This window comes from Chelmon rostratus, chromosome 12 (genome assembly GCF_017976325.1).
Source record: "Chelmon rostratus isolate fCheRos1 chromosome 12, fCheRos1.pri, whole genome shotgun sequence".
NCBI classification, from domain to species: Eukaryota; Metazoa; Chordata; class Actinopteri; order Chaetodontiformes; family Chaetodontidae; genus Chelmon; species Chelmon rostratus.
The window spans coordinates 27375537-27400607 of record NC_055669.1 but is presented as its reverse complement, the minus strand read 5'-3'; the positions used below and the strand labels follow the sequence as shown (position 1 = coordinate 27400607).

General features: G+C 45.7%; 1 protein-coding gene across 1 annotated transcript; it reads right to left on the bottom strand.

Moving 5' to 3' along the window:
* Nucleotides 1-13: 13 nt before the first annotated feature.
* On the bottom strand, nt 14-23634 carry asap1a (ArfGAP with SH3 domain, ankyrin repeat and PH domain 1a). The gene is made up of 29 exons (XM_041948270.1): nt 23509-23634; nt 20388-20460; nt 19926-20056; nt 19765-19839; nt 19566-19615; nt 16900-17029; nt 14814-14899; nt 14662-14737; nt 14496-14582; nt 14192-14200; nt 13847-13947; nt 13545-13614; nt 11307-11394; nt 11066-11114; nt 10750-10913; nt 10514-10647; nt 10339-10430; nt 10030-10216; nt 8373-8458; nt 8014-8129; nt 7703-7770; nt 7273-7380; nt 6708-6945; nt 4998-5177; nt 4842-4908; nt 4659-4723; nt 1805-2304; nt 1601-1723; nt 14-88 (listed from the first exon to the last, which is right to left on the bottom strand). Exons 1-29 carry the CDS (start codon nt 23632-23634, stop codon nt 14-16), a joined length of 3354 nt encoding a protein of 1117 aa, XP_041804204.1.
* Between the last annotated feature and the right edge of the window lie 1437 nt (nt 23635-25071).

Sequence of the window (25071 nt, the reverse complement as noted above, 5' to 3'; positions counted from 1 at the left end):
CTCTCTGTGGCTGTCAATCACAGAGGTTGTGAACGAAGGACATGGGGAAGACGCCTTTCCTCTCCGGCTGTCCCTCAATGTGTCCAATCTGAGAAAAAAGAAAGTCAAAATGTAACTCAAATTACACCAGAATATATGTGTGATAGGCCACATCAGCTAAAAATTACAGATTAATTTGCTGTTAAGGTGGTTCTTGGAACTAACTTAACATGGTGGAGTGGGTTGTGTGTCCCTTTGACTCTTGTCAGGGGCGATATCTCCTGGTAGGGTCACCCAAGACAAATTGGTCTCAGGAGAGGGGTCAGACTAAGAGTGATTCACAAATAATATATGAGTCAACCAACAAGGCATTGCAGCATCTTGCCTGGAGCACAGAACATGAGGCCCCCTCCTTGATCCAGGCCTGATAGAGAAGCTTGCAGTGAGCGTCTAAAAGCCAACCCACGAGGTTGCCCGGGCACAGCCCGAATGAACTGCATGGGGCTGCTGCCCTGTGGGCACACCACCCAAAGGGAGGGCATTAGGGTAAGATGCACTGCAAGCCGGACAAAAGGCAAAGGCAGGGACCTAGGTATGATGACCCCTGGCAATCCAGACTGGTTCAAGGGACGTGGAATGTCACCTAGAGATGGTGCAGGAGGTGGAGCAGTGCCATCTAAATAAAGTTAGGCTCACCTCTATGCCTAGTCATGGGTCTGGAACCAAACTTCTTAAGCAGGGCTGGACTTTCTCCTTTTCCAGAGTTGTCCATGTGAGACTGTCCACTTGTGATCAGATCTCCCAAGATGCATGTTAATGCCAGGTGTAAATGAGGTCATGGCATCTTGGGGTCTTGTTTGCCACTGAGGGCAAAATAGAGCATGAGATGGACAGGCGGTTTGGTGCAGTGTCAGCAGTAATGTGGCTATTGTACCAGACCGTACTAAAAGAAAGAGCTGAGCTGGGGACATCTGAACTACCTTCCTCAGCCTGCTGCCACTGTGACTTGGCCCTGGATAAGTGGAAGAAAATGGATGGATGGGTGGATGGATATAATACTGAAAATGAAATTCAAGTATTTCCCAAAGACTTATCACCAGATTATGATCCTGTTTTTGGTGAAAATTACCTGTGAAAACCTGAGATGTTCTGCATGTGTTTGTGTACTGAAGGCTGTATGTACCAAACAATATAATCTTTGGGACATCGGAGCCTCCACAAAACACTTTGACTCGCTTTTCACATTAAAATTACAGTTTCAATTCAGATGTGAGACAAAAACATTCTTTGGGATCAGGTATATACAAACCATAGTGCAACAAAAGGGTGCAGGTGAGATAATCCCAGAAAAAAAAAAATTCTTGGGAATTATGCTGTTACATAGTGACGGAAAATCTGTTAACTCTAGTATGTAAGAACAGGTAAGAAGATCAGGGAACCCTGATCATCTTATCATCAAAGGTTTTCTTTCTGTTCAACACAGCAGTTCAGAGGTGCCACCATCTTTGTTTTGGTTAGATGTTATTTTCTAATCTGTAGTTGGGCTGTTTGTTGAGCTGAGTTTTGTTTTTTTTCCACATTAACTGTTATGAAGCTCACGATGAAGCGTAGTGTTACCTACCCACCACTCCTGGTCCTCCTCTCCAGTGACAATGATGACTTCTCCCTCATCGAATGTCAGTTCATCGTCATTATCAGCCTGACAGTCGTAGATGGTTTTCACCCGCCTGATTTTATTCTTCACCTGGAGAACAGAGAGAAGAAAACCAAATAAACAGTCTGCGTTCTTTCTTTTCCTGTGAAAACGTGTTCTAATCTGGAGGACCCTCACAGAGTTGATTTTGCGAGGCAGAGGAATGGGCATCTCCAGCGGTGACTTATCGGTAACATCTTCAGCTGCCAGCTGAGGTGACAGCTCTTCCTGCAGGACAGATGGGCCCTCTGCCACCGCCATCACCATCTTGGATCCCTGGATCTCCATAGCAGCAGGGGCGGGGCCAGGCCTGTCGCTGAGTGGCGGTTTGGGTGGTAGGTCTGTGATCTGGGGTTTGGGAGGAAGATCTTTGAAGAGAGGTTTTGGGGGGAGGTCAGACTGGTGAGGTTTGGGTGGTAGGTCAAACTGCTGGAGCTTGTCAGTCAATGGGTCTCTCTGAGTGGAGTCCACTGGGGTGAGGGAGGGTTTGGGGGAGGCATCAATGAAGGGAGGAGACTTCTGGGGGTCAGGCTGAGAGGAGGAGGAAGAGGAAGGTTGATTAAGGAGTTCTGGAGGCTGACTGGGTTTGTCCACAGAGGGGAGGTGGATGATGTCAATCTTCCTTAAAGCCACTGAGAGATGAAAGACAAAATCAGACAGAGACAAATGAACAGGTTTGATATCCATAGTGAGGACCGTCACAGCCAGAGGTTGTGATTTTAGATTGGTTCCCAATTTTCAAGAGGGCAAATCTTCAGTAATATGAGCCAGTCTGAGGGCAGATCGCAGGGAGGCAGGAGTGGAAGACTGTGATGGACAATGCTGTGTTTTTGGTTTAGTTTCTGTCTGCATCTGTTTGTTGCACTAAATAAACTTAAACCAAGGTAGAGTTCAGTGCACAGCTGTTACAAGAAGCGGACCGGAGCAAACTAACCCAACTACGCAGTACGACACTGTAGGAAAGAGCAGAACAATGGTAGAAAGCCAGGCAAGCTCACCTGTGGTTAAGGTAAGTCGCATCCCTTTCTTTAGTGGCAGCCAATGCATTCACATATGTTGTAGCCTGTTAGTAGCTAGTACACGCAGCAGGCTCAGTGGTATTTAAATCTCCTAGATCCAACATCTAGGACGACATCGGGTGATCCATTGAGACATGGCTCTACTGTTTACACTTGGGACCAGCCATTAGCGCTGTGCAATACCAGCGTACTCCAAGCGGAAAGACCGGAGATCCCCGCTTAGATACGGAGAAGAGGACATCTTCAACATGAGCCTCAGCCTGGAGAGAGTTCCTGCTCTTTGGAAAACTTCCTGTGTGGTTCCAGTGCCAAAGACTGTGCATCCTAGGGAGCCCAACCACTTCAGGCCTGTAGCCTTAGCTTTCCACCTGATGAAGACTCTGGAGAGGAATATACTTAACCATCTTCGTCACCTGGTGAGCAGTGAGTTAGACCCCCTAAAGTTCCCATATCAACCAGGCATTGGTGTGGAAGATGCTATCATCTACCCGCAGGGTACTGTCCTCTCTCCTTTACTCTTCACCCTCTACACATCGGACTTCAGACACAACACAACCAGCTGCCACCTCCAGAAGTTCTCTGATGATACAGCCATTGTTGTGGATGTGTATCACAAGGGAACGATTTGGAATACAGGGAAGTCATCACTAACTTTGTCAACTGGTGTGGACTAAACCACCTGCACATCAACACCAGCAAGACCAAGAAGATGGTGATAGACTTCCACAAGAAAGCACCACAGACTACATCAGTTAGCATCCAGGGTTTGGACATTGAGACCATGGAGGAAGACAAATACCTGGGTGTCCACCTCAACAATAAACTGGACTGGTCCACGAACACTGATGCCCTGTACAAGAAGGGCCAAAGTCGTCTCCATCTCCTGAGAAGACTGAGGTCCTTTGGAGTATGTAGGACATTACTGAGGACTTTCTATGACTCTGTGGTTGCATCTGCAGTCTTAGCAGACCAGAGCCCCAGCAGTGGTCTGCTAAGACTGGAAGCTCTGAGAGGGACAGAAAGAGACTGAACAGACTGGTCAGGAGAGCTGGTTCTGTCCTGGACTGTCCTCTGGACACCACTGAGGATGGAGGTGAGAGGAGGATGTTAGCCAAGCTGACATCCATCATGGACAACCCCTCCCACCCCCTGCATGACACAGTGGGGGCCCTCAGCAGCTCCTTCAGTAACAGACTGCTGCATCCACCCTGTAAGAAGGAACGCTACCACAGGTCCTTCATACCAACGGCTGTCAGAGTGTTCAACTCCTGCACCACTGAACATCAGACTGTGTTGATGTTGTTTGACAATTAATCTGTTATTTTTCTCTCATCATTTTTGCCAACATACGCTCATGTCCTTTACATTTTGTGCAATATTACATATCTTTTCCTGTTTTGTATATTTTATTCTTCGGTGCAATAGTAGTAACACTATTTATTATTATTTTTTAACTGAAGGCAGCTTACATTGTTTTTTTCCACAGCTATTGGGGCAATACGTATTTTAAAAAAAAAATTTTTATATATTTTTCTACATTTTTTTTTCTTTTATATAGTCAAATTTCATTTTGCTTACACACTGTGTACATATATATATAGTCTACCTTTTTATTTTGTATTTCGTTTTTTTCTCAAATGTTCTCTATCTCTGTTGCTGTTTTTCTTCCGACTGCTCTCACATGCTGCTGTAATGCCCAAATTTCCCCGGCTGGGGATAAATAAAGTTTTATCTTATCTTATCCTATCAAGAGTAAATAATTTGACCAGTACTACCTGTATCATGACAGTATTATACTGTCAGTAAGAGACGCCCTGAGAGGATCTTAGGTATGAGTATTGGGACTGATATAGGCAGAACAATCAAAATCTGATCCTTTCTTTACTGAACGCTGCTTTGTACTACAGGCGGCCAACACAACAGAAACACTGATACATACATGCATTCATACACTGATATTGTCTCACCTTTCTGAGGTAGTTTGGGTAGAACTCTGGGTCCCAGTGTGGACTTGGTGATACTGGGGGTCGTACTGGAGAAGAACCGGGGAGGTCAAATATCATCTTTACCATAGTTCGTTCGCATATTCATTATACTTTTAACTGTTTATTTGACCGGAGCTGGTCAGAGTATTTCATGTGTAAAAATACCTCTGCTGCTGCTGGATTCTTTCAAATCTGTTGGTCCTGTTTCCAGGTGGAGGCATCAACTCACTTCCTGTGTGAAAACAATTATATTTCCACCAGGGGGTGAAATGTTTGAGGGGTTTTGGTTTGTATAGTGTTACTGAGTCACTGGAGTGTTACCCTTACCTGCAGGTCCCTGCATGACTGGGCTGGGGGGGTCAGACAGGGTGCGCTTGTGTCCAGGTGGAGGGGGAGGGGGCCTCTTCTTCAGGGTCAAGTTTCCCCCTCCTGAAGTCCAGCTTCCTCCTCCACTGATCTGAGAAGTGAGGGGGAGGGATGTGGGGGGTGTAGTGCCGGGGCCTGAGGGAAAAACAAGTCAGTGATTTGATGCAATGCTAAAAATACATCACACTGCATATGTCCAAGGAGGGTTCAATCAAGCTCAGCTGGACTTGGTTGCAACGGGTGCCTTGATAACGACCCCACAGAGGTGACCTGTGACTTACCTGGGACTCCCCACTAGTCAGTTAGAACTGAAGAAGCCCATTAGATGAGAGGTGAAACGTTTGAAAAGTTTTTACCACCAAGTCTCGTAGCCCTTGACTCAACCCCCCTTGGATAACCAGGGCCTTGATTACTGAGAATCTTCAGGGCATACAGCATTATATTTAGTTGTTCATGAATATTAGTGAGATGAAATTATTTATTAAAAGTTGACAGAGGCCTAAGAACCTGAGACATCTTCAAACCACCCATTCTCAACTGTCACATATATACCCTCGATCAGCATTCCTTGTCTTCACTTTAAGTCACTGGGTATCCCTTTAGCATAATTTTTCAATGTGCAGGGTGGTCTGACTTAGACAAACAGACAGCCTGTATTTGCATATGGAGGTAGGTGGGGTTGCTGGATGGATCAAGCACAGGACTTCTACCTAGGAGACTGGGGTTTGTGTCCCTTGTGAAAGCAAAAGTGAAGGTGGATTTCTTTTGCAAGTGAAGTTAAGTAACTTAAATAACTTAATGTACATAGATAACATACTTATTTTAAGCTAAACCTAATAAAAGTAGTTTTGGTGCCAAAACCTAACCAAAGTGTGACAGTTTCACAATGTTCCCTAAGTTTATCATTGTTCTCAGCAAGCTTTTACCGGCCGTTGCTAACTGGACTTTGAAAAATATACTAAAAGGATATCCAGTGCATTATAAAGTAAAGCCAAGGGGTCCTGACCTAACACCCCTTTGTGATGAGCTTGGAGTGAGAATGTGTTCCTTTAAGCACTTTAAAAGTCCATAGTTTTCTCAAGCCCACAAAAACTCATCCAATCCCACCACACAAGGTAACCTTCCCAGGCCATCAGGGACCTTGCAATGAAAGCAAGTTCCTCTTCTAGCAACACCGTAGCCCCTAAAGGACTTGTGGAACATTCCTGAATAGTGCTAGACCCCCTAGAAACGCAAAGTTACCATGGGACCACTCAGATTTCCCTAATAACATGCAGAGCTGCCTCCGAGACCTCTGGAGCAATCCAAGAGAAACCATCCCTAAATTTCATGGAACCTCAAAGACTCCTGGCCCTGAAAACCTAATCACAGATCTCAGATCAGAGATAACCTCTATAACGCCACTGAACCCAAGTAAAGGTGACAGCAATGTATCCTAGTTCTGGGTCACATTCAAAAACATCTGAAATCCCCTCAAGGCCTTATGGATCACATTCAAAGCCTCTTCCAAAGCCCAAAAGCCCTTCTGGACTGCCTTAAGAAACCTCTCAATATCTTCTGAACCACCTCCAAAATCCTTTCTTAAAACCCTCTCTGGGTTCTCTGGACCTGTGAGAAAGACTCTTGGCACCTTCAATTTAAGACCAACTGGTCTACGTAACTTACCTTTCCCTTGGCTCCCGGCAGCTTGTGAAGGTCCTGAGGTGTCGGGCCCAGGGGACTGAGGATTGTCAGAGGAGGTACTGTACACGGGGTTGGCAAATGCCCCATAGGAGAGACGCTGTCTGTCCTTGTGAGGAGGAACAAAGGAGACCGGCAAAGAAAGCTTCTCCTGAGAGGAAACACTGGAGGAGGGACAGAAACTCTGAGGACGGAGAGAACGCTCTTTCTTCACTGGACTGGGCTGCAGGAGGAGGCAGAGGAGAAGCAAGATGACTTATTAAGGAAGACAAGGGAGCAGAAGGTCCCTAAAACTGTCACACCAAAGCCAGTTGATCCAGGGTGCCCAGGTCGCTCATCTGGTAAAGTGTGTGCTCCATGTACTCAGGCTGTGTCCTTACCACAGAAGCCCATGTTTGATCCTGACCTGAGGCCCTTTGCTGCATGTCATCCCCCCCTTCCTCACTGTCACTTTCCTCTCTCAATGAAGGCAAAAAGCCAAAAAAAATCTTTGAAAAAACAAAACAAAACAATCCGTTGATCGATTATTCTGCTGTTTGCTCGGTGTTACCTTGTCATCCAGTTCATCGTCGCTCTCATCCAGTTCATCCAGTCTGAGGTTCCAGTCATATTCAACATGAACATGAGGGTTAAACCTGCCAGAAACTGCCTCCACCAACTGGGAGACAGAGAAAATGTTCAGGACCCTACCTTCATCTTCCTAATGAAAAGAACAGGGTTCGTTGAGGGCCACTGATCAGGAGACTGTCGCTTTGAGCCCAGGGCCACTGGGCTTACTGTGAAAATGCATCTTTACTGTTAAGAATATGCAGTGGAGCCTAGCATTACATTACATAACTGTGTTCACCTCCATCATATGTGTTTGGTTATACTGAATGGTCACTAAAAGTTATCACCTGCCAGCCAATCAGAATGGAGTATTCTCTGAGACCACAGTAAAACCAGATACTGACTTGTTGTTGATAGGACTACTTTCCTACCAGTTCTTCACATTGGGAGTTCTTCTGTCTACGGGCAATGTCCAGCGCTGTCTCTCCACTCTGATTGGCTGAGGAGACACAGGACATAGGCAGCTTGTAAGAACGTAGTGGTGGACCAAGGCTGTTTCCAGTCTTTGTGCAAAGCTCGGCTAGCCATGTCCTGGACCTCTCTCTGTTCCTATTACACAACTGATATCCATCTGAAACATCTGACTCTGGAGAAGATAAACTGTTCTTTTAAATGGTTTAGTGAAAGATTTCATGGGCCTTTGTATGGAACCTAGTTTAGTCTAGTGTTGTTTGGTTCTTACTGATGTGGATGTCAGGTTTTCCTCTCAGCAGCAGTTTTACACACTGTGGCTTGTTGTACAGACAGCAGTAATGCAGAGCGGTGTTTCCTCCCTCCGTCTGTCCATCCAGGTTACCACTGCAGGCAGTCACACAAGGTGACACAAACAGCACATTAATACACTGCTCACCCGCTGCTAATACAGCTCCCCAACAAGCTGAGCGCATCCTGGACTGTTAGGGCAGATCTCAAAGCTGCAACATTACAAAACATTAACAGTGATTATTTTAGCCTTTGTACTGATCAGGAGCTTATAGACCATTAGTTGTATACACACACACACACAAACACCACACACACACACACACACACGCTTCGTACCTGTTCTGGACGAGGAAGTCGACCAGATGAAGAGAGGAGTGATCAGCTGTCCGAGCACAATAATGTAAAGCTGTCTCTCCTTCTTCCTGAGCAAAAATATGTTAAAGCAAGTAACTGAACATGTCAATATAACACAAATATAACAAAGCTCTGAGAGTGCTCAGACCTTCACCAAGGCCTACATGATCCAATGGAACCTTTGTTCACCTTGAAACCCCCTGAAACACCTTCCCAATTACCCAGGAACATCTCAGTAAAAGATACTTCCTCTAGCACTACTAAAACCTCCTGAAGAACATCCAGATCATCCCTTTGTAGTGTCAGAACCCCTTGAATACCCTGACATTCCTCTATGGACAAATCCCCTCTGTAAGTACCAGATTCAAAGAACACTGGAACTACCCTAAGGCCTTCATAAAGTAATCTAAACGTCCTGGGATATGTGAAAGGACACATTAAATTCCTATAGAATACCCTCATAAATTTCTAATAAAAAACTTAATTGATGTTTGGAACCCCTTTAAGTTCATGTACCATGTCCTCAGGAGGCTACAGCTAAAACACAGAAAATCTCAAGGATCTCTGCAGTCTCCACAAACACAGAACCAAGGGCTGCGAGAACCCTCTTAAGAACCAATGACACATCCTAATGAACACCTAGAACCTCCTCCCCAAATTTGAAATGACCCGTGAACCAAATCTCAATTGTCTGGAACCCACTTGAAGACCTGGGAACCAATTTGAAATTACATAGCATGTCCTGACAGAGCTCAGGTCCACTTGATTAGACTCAACCCCAGTAAGGATCTCTGCATCTTCTTTACAGCCCATCTGAAGCTGCCAGGGACAATGGGTACCTCCTTGAAAGCCATTTACACCTCTTCTACCTCCTGGATAACTAGAACCACACGAGTGCCTTAATTTCCCCTAACCTCCCTAAGGACCAGGGAAACTACATCCCTAGAACGACATCAAAGAGTCCTGAAATGTCTTCAAAAAGTCCCTGGCAGAAAACATAAAATCCATGTACATGTCCAGCATGCCCTCAAAGAGTACTGAGTTAGACCAGAAACCCTGAAATTATGTAGCATGTTCTGAAGGAACTCATGTACACCAATTAAACACAATATTCCGAAGGGATCCGTGAATTTGACCTCAGACAAAATCTCCCGAAAGACCTGAAAAACTGTGTCAGAGATGTGTGGAGCTACCTCAAAGCCTCCTGACATATCTTCAAAGATCCCTGGAAAAAAAATAGCACCCCTTTCATTTTTTTAGAGAAGACCAATGGGATCTCCTCAGTGATGCCTGGAACGTGTTTAAATGTGTGTAGCAAGTCGTAGGTAAAGCAGATACAACAGAAAAGACACGATCCCATCAAGGTCCCCGACCACATTCTGAGGGCCATCAGACGCCATCGAGGGATGCTCTCCTTGAGAGCCAGCGGCATCTCCTAAGGGACAACTAAAACCTTCTCAACCAGAACTGGGGATCCTTAAAATTACATAAAGGAAAATCAAAAGACCCCAAAAATCTCCTTGCAGACCTTTGGACCACCAGGCCTCTGGACAGACAAACACACAGAAACCTCCTCCTTTAGAGAAAGCCATGACATCAGGGTGGATGTAATGATTGACAGGTCTAGCATCCAACCAACCTTGACTGGTTCAGGGAGGGGCAGGAGCAGCTCCACCCCCTCAGCAAACAGCTGGATGATTGACAGCAGGTCTCTGGACTGCACTGCTTCATACACCTCATCCAGACTGCTGGTTGTCATGGAGATGGTACGCCTGATGAACTTGCGGCCGATATACTTGGCATTGATGAACTCCTTCCTTGCCGTCCTGCAGACAGCAGCAGATTTACAGGTGAAATTACTGTATAATTACTAGTATAACTACTAAATATTACTTTGTGTGTTGAATATTAATTTGAATGTCACAAATATTTACAGAGAGACACTCACATGTTGCTGGAGGCTGTTGGCTTCAGAGACAGAAATGGAAGGCTGGCCTCCATGATGTCATTGAAACTACAGTTTCCAACATTCCTAGCAAGCTGGCAGGTAGGAAGGAGAGAAGGTGTAAATAAAGAGGGGTGAAGAGCAGACAGGAAACTGACAGGCAGACTGGGGAGGTTACCAGCAGCTCTGATGTTCCCAGTTTGTCTAGCTCCAGACTCTGGATTCTGGATACATGGACTCCCATCTCTCTGTGGATTCCTGAACACTCAATGCAGGTCAAAATACCCAGGTTTGTGGAGATCCAGCGAGGATCTAAACACACACATTTTATTTAGTGACATCATCACCATCATGTCTCTGAAACTCAAACCCAACAGCAGCGGTGGAAAGGAACCAAGTCCACAACACGCCTACCTGCGGTTCCACAGTCACAGCAGGTGTCGTTGCCGGCCAACTGAAGCACCTCTTCAATGATGTTCTTGGTGAGCTCCTCCTCCTCCACACCTGAACTCTGACCTTCACCTTTAAACGCCATGTTCAGGGCCTCCTCCTTACTATTGGTCAGCACAGACACCCAGCTGTAACACACACACACACACACAACCTGAAAACATGTTAAACATTTCATCAGCAGCGTCTCAGAAAGCGAAAGCTGAGTCCTCAGATGGTTTCAGCTGGATGGAGAGCTGACAGGTGTGTGCAGACTCAACAGGAAGTGACGATGTTTCACCTGACAAACTCCGCCTCATCTTCAGCCTGGAAGTGATACGTCCGGTTATCTGCAGGACAAGAAGGAAACTGTCTGCATTACAACGTTTGTCCACCAGAGGGTGCTGACAGGTTGATTTTTTTACACTGCAAAATGCCAAACATCCACAAACACGTTGATGTGTGATCATTTGATGTTTAAATCTCAAATATCGATGTTGGTATCAGGCTCAAACATACATATGAGTCACAGACAGACTTACGAGAGATGAGGTCAAAGCATTTCTTGTCCTCTGTGCTGGGCTTCACCTGACAGGTGAGCAGGTTCAATCTGACAGGCTGTCTGTTGGACTGACGGACAGACAGTCAGTCAGACAGATTGTCTACATTCAACCCTCTGACAGAAACAGTTCAGTACAGGCTGTTTACAACCCCCACACCAATGATTCTACATGTTTCAGCACGTTAACAACAAATCGTAGAAACTCTCCTGCACACATCACAGCAGCCAACTGTCAAATTTTTGATTTCAGATCATCCTTGAATGCACCAACAGAGACTGCTCTTGCCACACAATGACAATAAAACTTAAAACACTGAAAATAACACTGACTGTAAAACTGTGATGATTGAACTTTATTTATACAGCCAAATATCAAATACCAAATGTGCCTGAAGGCTCTTTACAATCAATCATCTGTCCTTAGAGCCTCATTCAGATAAAGAAAAAGTCCCCATGAAACCCTTTAAAAATGGGAAAAAATGGAGGGGAGGAGAGCTGGAGAAGAGCAACTGAGGAGGGAAGAGGGCTTCAGGATGGGCAGACAGGAAGTCTGTACAGAATAGACCAAGATACAATACATCAATGTGCAAACTGAAGAATAATTATGATGATGGAACAGAATTTGAATGAGTGAAACATGAAGAATCAGCAGCGTGGATTTTGGATTTCCTGACATCACCTTTAACTTCAAGGTGCTTGTGATAAACAGTGCAGGGAAACATCAGAAAGACTTCCTGTCATCAGACACCAGAACAGCTGCTGAATTTTTCATTATGTGACTCAGCATTAACAGACTGAAAGCTGAAATTAGACTCCATTAAAACCAGTGTTCCCACTCAGCCGACAGAGTGCTTCCTGTGTTCAGATGGATTCACTCAGCGAGTCTTTAATTTCTGCTGAGACGAATGAATTTTTCTTCCCATTAAAAGTAGTTTAAGCTCTTTGTTGTTTGAAGTGAAAATGGTAGCAGGAAGGTGAATATATTATCTGTTATTTCGGTGCACGGGAATATAAAGTAAATTACACTGCAGGTGTTGTGGATGCTTCTTATTCTACCTCTGTGTCAGAGTAAAGCAGTCAGAATAAATCTGTGGAGTGACGTCTGCAGTAATGAACAGAGGGCTAAGCTCACAGGTGGAGCCACAGGTAAGAGCACTGGGCTTTGTACCAATCAAATGGCTGAAACTGCAGGTCAGCATCAGTGTTAGGAAGCCACTGAGGAAGTGTGGTGAGCTACGCTACTGGTTCCTCGACATTTAATGAAGTTTCACTACGCTGAAGACAAATGTAGTATGCTAAGCTACAGCAACATGTCAAAAGAAGTTTGTTACATCCAAGCTGCTGTTCGAACACTGAACCAAGTCCAGTCAGTGATCAATAAAAACTGAAACTGTTCCTGATTAAACAATGAGCTGTGAACAAAATGATCACAAAAACAAGCAAACACAAACAAAGAAACACAAACAAAAACACACAAACAGAAACAAGCAAACACAAACAGAAAGAAACACAAACTGAAAGAAAACACACCCACGAACAGACCAACACATGCACACAAACAAAAACACAAACAAACCAACACACAAACAAAAACAAAGCCACAAACAAACAGAAACAAAACACACAAACAAAGAAACACCCACCCACAAACAAAAGCAAACATGCGTACGTGATGTCACTGCCACATGGAAGTCCTTCACGTGCACATCCTTCGCAGCAGAGAGCTCGGCTGCGTTTCAGCTTCAGAGATGCAGCTTGTTTGGATGCTGCTGCACTACTTTGAGCTAATGAAAAGCTGTTTGATTAAAAACAGAGATGCTAACGTTACCGCCAGGCTAACGGAGAAATATAGCTAAAGAAGTAACGACGCTGCTGCCAAACACTGGTCTGCATCAAAGGTTTACTTGCTTCCTGACACCGACATTACTGTATACACATCGATTCCTTAGCAAAGACTAATTTTAGCTGGACTTCAGTAAATCTTGATCGGCTCCATGGTTCCAGCCGGGCTCCATCGTGGATCCTCTTCTGCCTTAAAGCCACATGTTGTTACGAGCTCTCGATGTTCATGAAGACAACAACCAGCATTTAGCTGATGATTCGTGTGTTCACTCCTGATGGCTGATCAGTGATGTGAAGTCTTTGGTCAGCTGAATGTTGCTGCTGTGTACAGATGCTGCTGACTGGTGCAATGCATGATGGGAGATGTAGTACTTACTGTCGCATGGGACATAGTGAGGACGCCGCTCTTCACTGAACACTTCCTTCGCTGCCAGACCTTCCTCAACCTGATGGAAAGAAAACAGCCGGTGAAGCTTGAAGCTGCCACGTTTTCACTGGAAGGAACAAATACATTCTGAAACAACTTGGAGGGCATTATTTACCAACGCACAGCAACTGACCTCGGCTTGGCAAACACATTAAAGTACACATATGCCAAATGAATAAATGTAAATATGTAGTATCAACCAACCACACGGCCTACGAACACCTGTGCAGGTGAATATAAGACAGACGTACCCGTCACTCTTTTTCAGCAGGTATCCTTTCTTCTCGCTGCCAAACTCCTTGTTTCCCTGCAGCTGGTGCATACTGTAACCGCTCTGCTTACTCTGAGAGTCCTGTTAAACACAGATATACAGTGAACGTCTGAGTCAGCGTCACAGAAAACCAGAACTGGTTCAGTCAAACAACCCTTTTTAAACACTAGCATGTTCATGACACAATCATTGTCTCATATCAGGTGAAATGATCTAATTTATAGAAAACATAACTAAATGCTGTCTGGAACATGATGATACCGAGACACACTGTCATGCAGATAAGATGAAGAACTGAAGATGATGAGAGATCGTACGGACTTACTCTCCTGGACTTCAGAGAGAGCGACCGAGAGTGATAGAGAGAGACAGAGGTCAAAGGTCAACAGGTGACTGAGGCAGGTAGAAGTGGACTGTCTCTTTAAGAGTTTTAACATGTAATGAAATTTGTAATAGTTGCAGGATGTATCACATTAGACCACACCCCCTGACCCGCCCATGTTATATCACAGCCAATCAACTCTGGACACAGAGCGTCACATCAGTGGTGAACTTGAGCTGAAGATTTCTCTGTTGAGGAACAGGACTCAGTCCATGGACCCCACCCCAAACCCTCCCAGGTGTCGTACCTCCCTCTGGTCCAGCTGTAAGGAGCTCTTGATGAGATCTCTGAGAGACGTCAGCTGCTTCTTCTCGTCATCCTGACTCTGTTTGACCTGTGGAGACAGCAGAGGTCGCACCTGTTGCCACACCTGAGCATGCGATCAGTCAGAATGGAACATATAACGATCTTACATTGAACAGGTCGGCAGCCAGTTTCTCGATGTACTGCTTCAGCTTATCGGCTGTCTTCAAGCCATCCTGAAAAAAACTGCAAACAGGAAGTTCAGTGAGTTTCAAAAATTAACCATGAGGCTGAAAGTTCACGTTGAAGTCAGAGTTCTTACTTGCACTGAGCGTGGTAATACTTGATGAGGTTCTGCAGCAGGTCCACTCCCTTCCTGGTTTTAATCTCATTGACTTTAATCAGATACTGTTGGACACAAAGACACACAGCTGTCAATCAAACCTGCAGCTGTCAATCAAACTGCAGCTGTCAATCAAACTGCAGCTGCATTCAAGATACGCAGCTTCTCAAGTATTTGAGGACCGGTACAAGTCAAGTCCGAGTCAGTCAAGTCAACTCTCAAATCAGTCAAGACAATTCCAAGTCAACTGAAACAAGCTTGAGTCAGGTCTCAAGTCATTCCAGACCAATCTCAAGTCATGTCATCTGTGAAGATTCTCAGTCATCCAGGTCCTCGTAGTGTCTTCTGAACTTGAAGACACTCTTCCTCTCAGCCAAGTGGCTTCTTCAGTTCCAGTTGACTGGTGGGGAATCCTCTGCAGGGTCGTTATCAAGGTCTTTGATACCACCTGAGTCGTTGTGCTACTGGTTGTTATAGTCGTTGGAGTCACCTGAGGACACGTGTTAAATCTCCTGAGGAGGGTTAAAGGGCAGTGTTGTAGGTGGAGGATAAGGGGTGTCGTAGACCTCCTCCTATGTTGACGGATGGTTTCTCTGCTGTCTTCTCTTGCTGTCCTCCAATGAGAGTCCCTTGTCTTTCAGGTGGAGGTGAACTGCTGAGACCACACCCCCTCTGTGTGGTCATGTGTTTGTTTAATGGTCTGTGCGTTCCTCACTGCACTGGACTGCACGCACCACCAGACAAAAGCCTGGCTCTGCCGTGGGCTTACTGGTGTCTCCATTTCTGGCCAACCTCTACATGCCTGATGTAGAAGGTCAGTCTGGTCTTATTCCCAGAGCATCAAATACCCCCACTTTGTCACGCCTCGGCATCTCATACAGATGCTTTTAGTGTTTGTGTGAGGGCTTTCAACCTGCTCCACTGTGAACCTGGAAGGTGTAAAAAGGATGAAACGCTCTTCTTTGGTGGGTAAACTGGTTTCGGGGATACTGGAATTGGAGATCCATGAGTTGTGACTGATCTCCTTCATGATCTCAGAGAAAAAAGACTTTTCAAGTTCAGGTTGTAAACATGTCTTTTTTCTTTCCAGAGTTCAAAGTGAATCTGAAGGAGTGATTCACAGCGTTTTCACTCTGCCGTCCCTCTGGGTGCTAACAGAATGAAAGTTTGGCGATCAATTTAATATTGAGATATTGAGAATATTGAGGGTGTTCCATAGATCATCGACATGATTTGAAGCTGGAACAGATCTGACGGATGATGAAAGTGTCCTGGTATTTTCCTGAAAGTACCTTGTGACAAAGACTCGTGGTCATGAAGACGTTCAGTAATGTGTTTCCAACCAGACATTCAGACAAACATTCTGCCACTGTGGTGAGTTCACACCTCAGAATAAATCCACACAGACACAGAGAAGACAGAAACTGTTCCACCTGAAAGACCAAACACAAGAAAAGTCCAACACGCCGAGGAACGCACAGCGCGGTACAAACTGAACAACCATTAAACAAACACGTGGCTCACCGAAGGAAGGCCAACTCCTCAGGTCAACACTATCAGGGACTCTCACTGGAGGACAACAACGTACATGTTTTGGACAGAGAGGACAGACGGTTTGAAAGAAGAGTGAAGGAGGCTGTTTATGTAAAAACAGACAACCTCTCACAGGAGATTTAACAACTATTCACAGTGGTCCTCATGTGACGACTCCAACGACTCGACCGTCGTTACACAACCAGGAGCACTAACGAACCTCACAGAGGTTAAATATCTGGGACTCCCCGCTATCACTTAGCACTGAAGAAGCTTCTTCAGTCCAGCTGCCCCTGATTCAACCCTCCTTTGATTGTCAAGTCATATCTCAAGCCCACAAGTCTCAGCTCAGTTGAGAGAAGTCTCCAGTCACCTCTCAAGTCTTTGAGAACAGGTCCATGTCGAGTCCAAGTCAAGTGTGAAACAATAATGTCTGTTTGTTTTAGCAACACTACTGATAAGACTGAACAGATGTCTGATGATTGAGTCTGGCTGTAATGACCGTTGCAGCCTGTAGGGGACTCTGTGGTACCTCACACATCTGCAGCTGGAACAGCCTCCTCTCTTTCTCCATCTCTTCAGCAATTTCAGCTCCAGTGATTTCGGTTCGGATCATCCCGTGTTGTTTAGCGTGCTCTCTCTTCTCTTTCTCGATCTTTGTGCTGAAAAACACAAACAGGTGAATAAATGAGGCGTGTTGATCCACACCTGGTCCTCTGGTTTCAGGTTCAGTTAACAGCATCTAAAACCGGATGAAGTGCAGCATAAATAATGATTTTCACTTCATTGTCATCAGTTTTTGAGATGATGACATCAGCTGTCATCAAAACATAATAAAATGTGGAGGGTCCCTTTAGAAGTGATGAAGTGTTCATGTTCCTTAAAGTTTGACCTCATTAGATCCGGTAATGTACCAACAGGTAACGCCACGCTTTACCATACCATTAAATTACCTTTAAGTCCGTCTGTCACCCAATGAAAGAGCAGATACTCGGCAGACTAAATCTACACTGTGTCTGCTCAGGTTAAACCACAGTGGCTCAGCCAATCAGATTGTCTAGGCAGTTAATTAGCTGATTAGCAACACCTCTGATTAAAAAACCTTTCCTGAGTTGTGTCTCTGTTTCACCAAGAAAAGAAATTTCAGTATGACTCTGCGTGTGGAGAGTTCAGTCAGTCTGCAGGGTCACCAGGTGGAAACCTGATCAGGACCTACTGTTTGGTTCAGTTGACGACAGAAAGGACTCAAACACCTGCGTCTGTACCTACACACCCTCAACACAGCCTGAAGCAGAATGTCCGACCTTCAGACCAACACAGCACACACACACCTGTCAACGCCATCAGCCGACAACACAACGACGTAGCATGCTGCCATCACCTGCAGCCTGCTGTCACCTGCAACACTGTCACCCGCAGCCTGCTGTCACCCGCAGCCTGCCGTCACCCGCAGCCTGCTGTCACCTGCAGCCTGCTGTCACCTGCAACACTGTCACCTGCAGCCTGCTGTCACCTGCAGCCTGCTGTCACCTGCAACACTGTCACCCGCAGCCTGCTATCACCTGCAACACTGTCACCCGCAGCCTACTGTCACCTGCAACACTGTCACCTGCAGCCTACTGTCACCTGCAACACTGTCACCTGCAGCCTACTGTCACCTGCAGCCCGCTGTCACCTGCAACACTGTCACCCGCAGCCTACTGTCACCTGCAACACTGTCACCTGCAGCCTGCTGTCACCTGCAACACTGTCACCCGCAGCCTACTGTCACCTGCAGCCTACCTGCAGCCTGCTGTCACCTGCAGCCTACTGTCACCTGCAACACTGTCACCTGCAGCCTACCTGCAGCCTGCTGTCACCTGCAACACTGTCACCCGCAGCCTGCTATCACCTGCAACACTGTCACCTGCAGCCTGCTGTCACCTGAAGCCTGCTGTCACCTGCAACACTGTCACCTGCAGCCTGCTGTCACCTGCAACACTGTCACCCACAGCCTACTGTCACCTGCAACACTGTCACCTGCAGCCTGCTGTCAGCTGCAACACTGTCACCCGCAGCCTACTGTCACCTGCAACACTGTCACCTGCAGCCTGCTGTCACCTGCAACACTGTCACCCACAGCCTGCTGTCACCCACAGCCTGCCGTCACCCGCAGCCTGCTGTCACCTGCAACACTGTCACCTGCAGCCTGCTGTCACCTGCAACACTGTCACCCACAGCCTACTGTCACCTGCAACACTGTCACCCGCAGCCTACTGTCACCTGCAACACTGTCACCTGCAGCCTACTGTCACCTGCAGCCTGCTGTCACCTGCAACACTGTCACCCGCAGCCTGCTATCACCTGCAACACTGTCACCTGCAGCCTACTGTCACCTGCAACACTGTCACCTGCAGCCTACTGTCACCTGCAGCCTGCTGTCACCTGCAGCCTGCTGTCACCTGCAACACTGTCACCTGCAGCCTGCTGTCACCTGCAACACTGTCACCCACAGCCTACTGTCACCTGCAACACTGTCACCCGCAGCCTACTGTCACCTGCAACACTGTCACCTGCAGCCTACTGTCACCTGCAGCCTGCTGTCACCTGCAACACTGTCACCTGCAGCCTACTGTCACCTGCAGCCTACTGTCACCTGCAACACTGTCACCTGCAGCCTACTGTCACCCGCAGCCCGCCGTCACCCGCAGCCCGCCGTCACCCGCAGCCCGCCGTCACCCGCAGCCTGCCGTCACCTGCAGCCTACTGTCACCTGCAGCCTGCTGTCACCTGCACTGTGCACAGACCTCTTTACAGAGTTCACACGACACACTTCTGCAGCATCACTAGTTACATTATAGGTTTAATATTTTGCACTTTTTTATCATATAGAAAGAAAAGTTTTTATATGATTAAAAACTAATTTAAAAGGCTGAAGAATTAATCATGATCAAGATTCCATTTCCTCTGTTATTTAACATTTATATGAACACCTGTACGATACTGTTGCATCATTTACTGTACCAACCTGAGCGTTACAGGTGGCTCCGGACACACAAACTGTGAACTATCAGTCATTCCATCAAAGGCTTGGAGACTCTTTCAGTGAAACATCTGAGTATTAGACATTAGAAAAACCTGGTTTTCACTGCAGGTGAGATGAAAAAAAACAACCAGTTTGAGATTTTATGTTGTATTAAAGACGTCAGACTGACTCACAACTTGGTCTCGTAGTCCTTCCAGGCTTTATCAAAAGGTTTCTTCAGATCCTGAAACAAAAGAAACAAAGTCGGAGTTAAATGAACACTGAGCTTCACTGAGACATTTTAATAAAAGAAGAAAACCCAAAAACACGAGAGCCACAAAATAAACTCAACGTTTCAAAGTGTGAATAATGACCGATCAGGTAAAACCTCACCCCTTTAACTCCTTTCAGATCTCCCTTTAAGAGCGAGTCCAGAGTGAAGACGACGTTATGACTCAAACTCTGCAGCTGACAGGAGACAGAAGTATTCACAGCCGAAGGTATTGATTACTGATCGAATGATCGACAGCAGGTTTGACCGACGGCTCACTGACCAGGTTCTTGAGAAGAGCTGCGAGTTCTTTAACGAGGCAGGAGAACTTAACGAAGGCTGCTCCCAGTTCAGAGTTGTTTCCTCCCAGTCTCTCCAGAGCCTGACTGAAGCTCTCCTGGTTCCCAGCATGCTCTGCTCCACCACATCATCATCATCAACAGAAGCAACACAGGCAGTCTGGTTCTTACAGAGTGACTCACCAGCAGCAGTGATGTCACGGAGGACAGAAGTCCGCCGTGACATCACTGCAGTCAGGTGACAATTCAAACCACTGCAGGTGAACGAAGAGCCGATTCAGTGACTTTGTTGCTCGTTAAAGATGAAGAATCTTTAGGACTGCAGGAATTGTTTTCATTATCGTTTAATCTGATTATTTTCACAATTAATTGATGGGTTTGACAGATTTAATGATCGAAACAAAGCAAAGACAAAAAGCTCTGAGGTGATGTCATCAAACTCTGACCTTGTCCTGAGCTGCAAATGGATTTAACGCACTTCTTCACCTTCTGCAGAGCAGAGCGGTCCTGGTCCAGAGCCTGAAGACAGACAGACAGACAGACAGGAAGAGGGACAGACAGGCAGAGAGACAGACAGACAGGCAGGAAGAGGGACAGACAGGAAGACAGAGAATAAGGCTGTCTGCCTCCAGTCCTGCAGGCTGCAGCTAACCGCTAACATTAGCATGCTAACATGCTCACAATGACAATGCTAACATTAGCTATTAAACACACAGTCCAGCTGAGGCTGATGGGAATGTCATGAGTTCTGATGGACACATTCAGATGTTGACCTGATGGTGGCGCTAGATGAACAGTCAGAGGATCTGATTATTACAGTGTGACCTGAGGGGAACATGGACGATCATATGATGGTGTTTCAGTCTGGACTGATGGAGCCGTGACGCTAACGGACGTCAACGCCATGCAGCACAGGGTGAGCGTGGCGCTAACTGCTAACTTCAAGTCAGCTTTATTTCAACAGCTCAGTGAGACATGGTCTGACGTCCGACCCCCCGATCAAACACTCAGGGAGACAGACTGTGGACTGACATGTTGGTCTCGGTCTTTGTCCACTGTCCTCCGTGTCTTCAGTGTCCCTCCTCTTTGTGCAGCGACGCCTGACAATGAAGTTGCTCTGATCTCATGTTCATCAGAATTCATTATATTTATTTCAGACTGAGACTGAGTGTGTGTGTTACAGTGAGTGTGTGTGTGTGTGTGTGTGTGTGTTACAGTGTGTGTGTGTGTGTTACAGTGTGTGTGTGTTACAGTGTGTGTGTGTGTTACAGTGAGTGTGTGTGTGTGTGTGTGTGTGTGTTACAGTGTGTGTGTGTGTGTTACAGTGTGTGTGTGTTACAGTGTGTGTGTGTGTTACAGTGAGTGTGTGTGTGTGTGTGTGTGTGTTACAGTGTGTGTGTGTGTGTTACAGTGTGTGTGTGTTACAGTGAGTGAGTGTGTGTGTGTGTGTGTGTGTGTGTGTGTTACAGTGAGTGTGTGTGTTACAGTGTGTGTGTGTGTTACAGTGAGTGTGTGTGTGTGTGTGTGTGTGTGTGTGTGTTACAGTGAGTGTGTGTGTTACAGTGTGTGTGTGTGTTACAGTGAGTGTGTGTGTGTGTGTGTGTGTGTGTGTGTGTGTTACAGTGTGTGTGTGTGTTACAGTGAGTGTGTGTGTTGCAGTGTGTGTGTTATGCCAACTTTTTATTTGCTATTTCCTGTTTCTATTGATGCTGCCTGTAACACCAAATTTCCTCAGCTGGGGTTTAATAAAGTTTCTTATCTTATCTTATCTTATCTTATCTTAACTTGCCATGGCAGAATGTCCGTAGGGGCAGGAGGTTGTCAAGGTGACCATGTATGACTCCAGTCATCATCATCATCATCATCATCATCATCTTACTCTTGTGAGTGCCAACTAAAACCTTCTGCACATACAACAACATTAAACCATCAACACTCAGGCAGCCACACCAGGCTCAGGAGGGGGCCTACAGAAGGGGGACAGGGTCCTGTAAAACCAAACCAGCTGACAAAGAGGATTAAAGTAATAAAGAGGTGCGACACCAAAAAGCTGGAGGACGACCCTCCGTCAGCGTGGAGGAAACTGCAGAACATGACCAACTACAGGAGACTGCAAACAGACTCGAGGTGGAACAGCTGGTCCTCTGGTGCAGTCAGAACAACCCGGACCTGAACACGCTCAGACCTGTGGAGATGATAGTGGACTTCAGGAGAGGCCCCTCAAAACTGCCCCCATCATCATCCTCAGCAACACTGTTTCCACTGTGGGAACCTTCAGGTTTCTGGGATCCAACTGGCCCTAAGGTGGACTTCACACACAGCCTCCATCATCACAGGAATAATCCAGTCGGTTCTAGTCTCATCCATCAGCATCTGGTTTGGGTCTGCCACCAAACAGGACCCGAACAGACTGCAACTGACCAGGAGGACTGCCAGCCCGCCCTCCCTTCAGGACTGACACCCCTCTGGACTGAACGAAGCATCATGCAGACCCCTCACATCCTGGAGACCACCTGTTCCAACGTGTCCCCTCTGGTGGCGCTGCAGATCCCTGAACACCAAAACACCCACAGACCGGACAGCAACTGTCAGCGTGAGCTCAGAAACCTGCTCACAGATTTACTGATTCATTCACTGTTCGGTGTGTTTTTCCATTGAAAGTCCACCGAGTATGATGTTTAAACCAGAACGCGCACACGTGCACGTACCCGTGAAGTGACGTACCACTCCTGCAGCTTCTGTCAGTGAACGCAGCGGGGTTGAGTCCACATGGTCCTCATGCTGCTTTCAGGTCACATCAGGATTTTGAATAAATATGAACCACTGACTGAAAACATGATACATTCAAATCCCCCGAATGAGCACCAATCATCTTAATAACATCTTAATAACATCTTAATCTAAATGAGTGCGGCCAAACATCCTTCATTCGTCTCTTGATCTGAAAAACAAAACACCTGAATTTGAGATTTTATGGGCTTCATGACTTTCCCCTCACTCACTTTAAATAATAAATATATTACAATCATTAATGTTTACATGATTTACTCCATTAACACCTCCGTGACATGATCATTAAAGGGTAAATTCGAGGAAGGTTAAGTTCAAGGTGAACAGATGTAGTTTCTCATGATTAATAAACTCATTCAGGCTCATCAGACACGATGTTTGACCTCTGACCTCAAACATCAGACACGTGGTTTATCTTCAGAATGAAGCTGCTGCTGGTTTCTCTGGCTGCTCCAGAGGAGTCCAGCTGTGATGCAGTTTCCTTCAGTCTGTTAACAACCGACAATATTTCCCATGAATCACCTGAACATCACAGCCGCATAATAATAAATCTGCACCTGAGGTGTAAACACAGGCCCGGGAGCCTCAAGGTGACGTTCCTGACACGGACAAGCTCCTCTGCCAGACTCCATTCAGAAATCCGCACTTCCATTTTTAATGAACAATTAATGACAAATTCCAGTCGGGGCACTTCAGGGACATGAGCCCCACTCTGCCAGACCTCACTGACAGACAGACAGACAGACAGGCAGGCAGGCAGGCAGACAGACAGGTTACCTCCTCCAGGATGCTGACGGTGTTCCTGCAGCTCTGCAGCCGGGTGGTGAAGCTGGACGTCGTGGGGGAGTTGTAGTCCTCGGTGGTCTCCGACAGGAACTCACACACTGAGATGTGATCCGGCATCATTCACACCGGAGACAGTCAGAAAAATACCAGGTAAGAGAAAAACAGGTGAGCCGCGGTGCGTTCAGGGACCTGCGGTGACAGGCTGTGTCGTCCTCTGACTGTCTCTCATCAGTCTGTCTCCTCCCAGTGATTCATTCCTCCTTTCTCTCCTCCTCTGACCTGCTGTCAAGTCACACGCCGAGTACCACGTGACCCCGGCCAGGACTTTCAAAATAAAATCCAACAGCGTCATTAGAATTATTATATTCCCATGATGTACAGCATTTCTGAAGGAGTTCATCAGTTTACTTACTGATACACAGTAATACAGTAAATACACCATGACAAAGGTCATTCCTCAGTTTTAACTCGAAGTGATCAAAATAAAAACATGAAGTGCAAACAAATATCAGTTAATATCATAAAGATAACGAACTTTCTTCACACTCACAGCTTCATGTTTGCAGGTTTCCATTATTTGGTGCTCTACTTAACTACAGTTTTAACCATTATTCTGTTTTTAATCTACAATCATGTTTGATAAACAATATTCACATATTTATTGAGGGAAAAGTTGGGTTGAAACTTTTGTGCTTTGCCTCGTGCTGATGCACGTCTTTTAAAATGTTATATTTCACTTGATTTTATGTATATAGTATATATAGTATATATCTCAATCCAGTGTGCTATACAACATGTACACTGATATACTGTGTTTCATTTCATAGTTATATTTCGTGTTATTATATTATTTTTCTTTAGCATATTTCAATATTTGCCTTTATCTTTCAGTATTTTATTTTTACGACTAATTTCCCCTTGAGATCAACGAAGTATGTTGTTGAGATGCACGTTTTATTTTGAATGAGAGAGCATACAACATCCGGTAACTTCCTGCAACCTGACACTCTGGATCGGCTTGATAGTGGAGGTGAAGTGCGCATGCGTGATGCCGCAGGCTACTCATGAGAAGGAGGAACAGTGATGAACCTCATCAGATAAACATGAACATCAGTTCAGAACATTCAAAACGACTCATTAATATCCATTTTATATGATATACATACAAATTATTACAAAAATCAATGTTATCTAATCATTCCAAACTTGTTTTACATTAATGTCAAGAAATAACTCATAGAAACTATAGGTGATGACACGTGACCGCGCGCGCGCGCACGCACGCACACACACACTGAAGGTAACTCATTCCTCAGCAGACTCTTCATCATCGTAAAAACTTCTTTAGAAAAACTTTTTTACTTTGTATTACTAAAACCACGCGAGAAAATATGCTACAAGTAAAAATCCTGCAATTGAAAATATTACTGAAGCCTGTCAGTAAGCAGTAAATGTACTTCAAATATTAAAGTAAAAGTATTGAGTGCAGTAAAACATCTCTGTTCTACTGCAGGATTTACTCATTTTCAACTATTCTGTGAAACTGAGACAGAC

Excerpts from the sequence above, each read along its gene's own strand:
- asap1a (XM_041948270.1), bottom strand. The coding sequence starts at position 23,634 with ATGCCGGATCACATCTCAGTGTGTGAGTTCCTGTCGGAGACCACCGAG. Across the intron at positions 10,914-11,065 it reads GATGAGGCGGAGTTTGTCAG|CTGGGTGTCTGTGCTGACCA; the intron begins GTGAAACATCGT and ends TGTGTGTTACAG. Across the intron at positions 4,724-4,841 it reads AGAATCCAGCAGCAGCAGAG|TACGACCCCCAGTATCACCA; the intron begins GTATTTTTACAC and ends GTTCTTCTCCAG.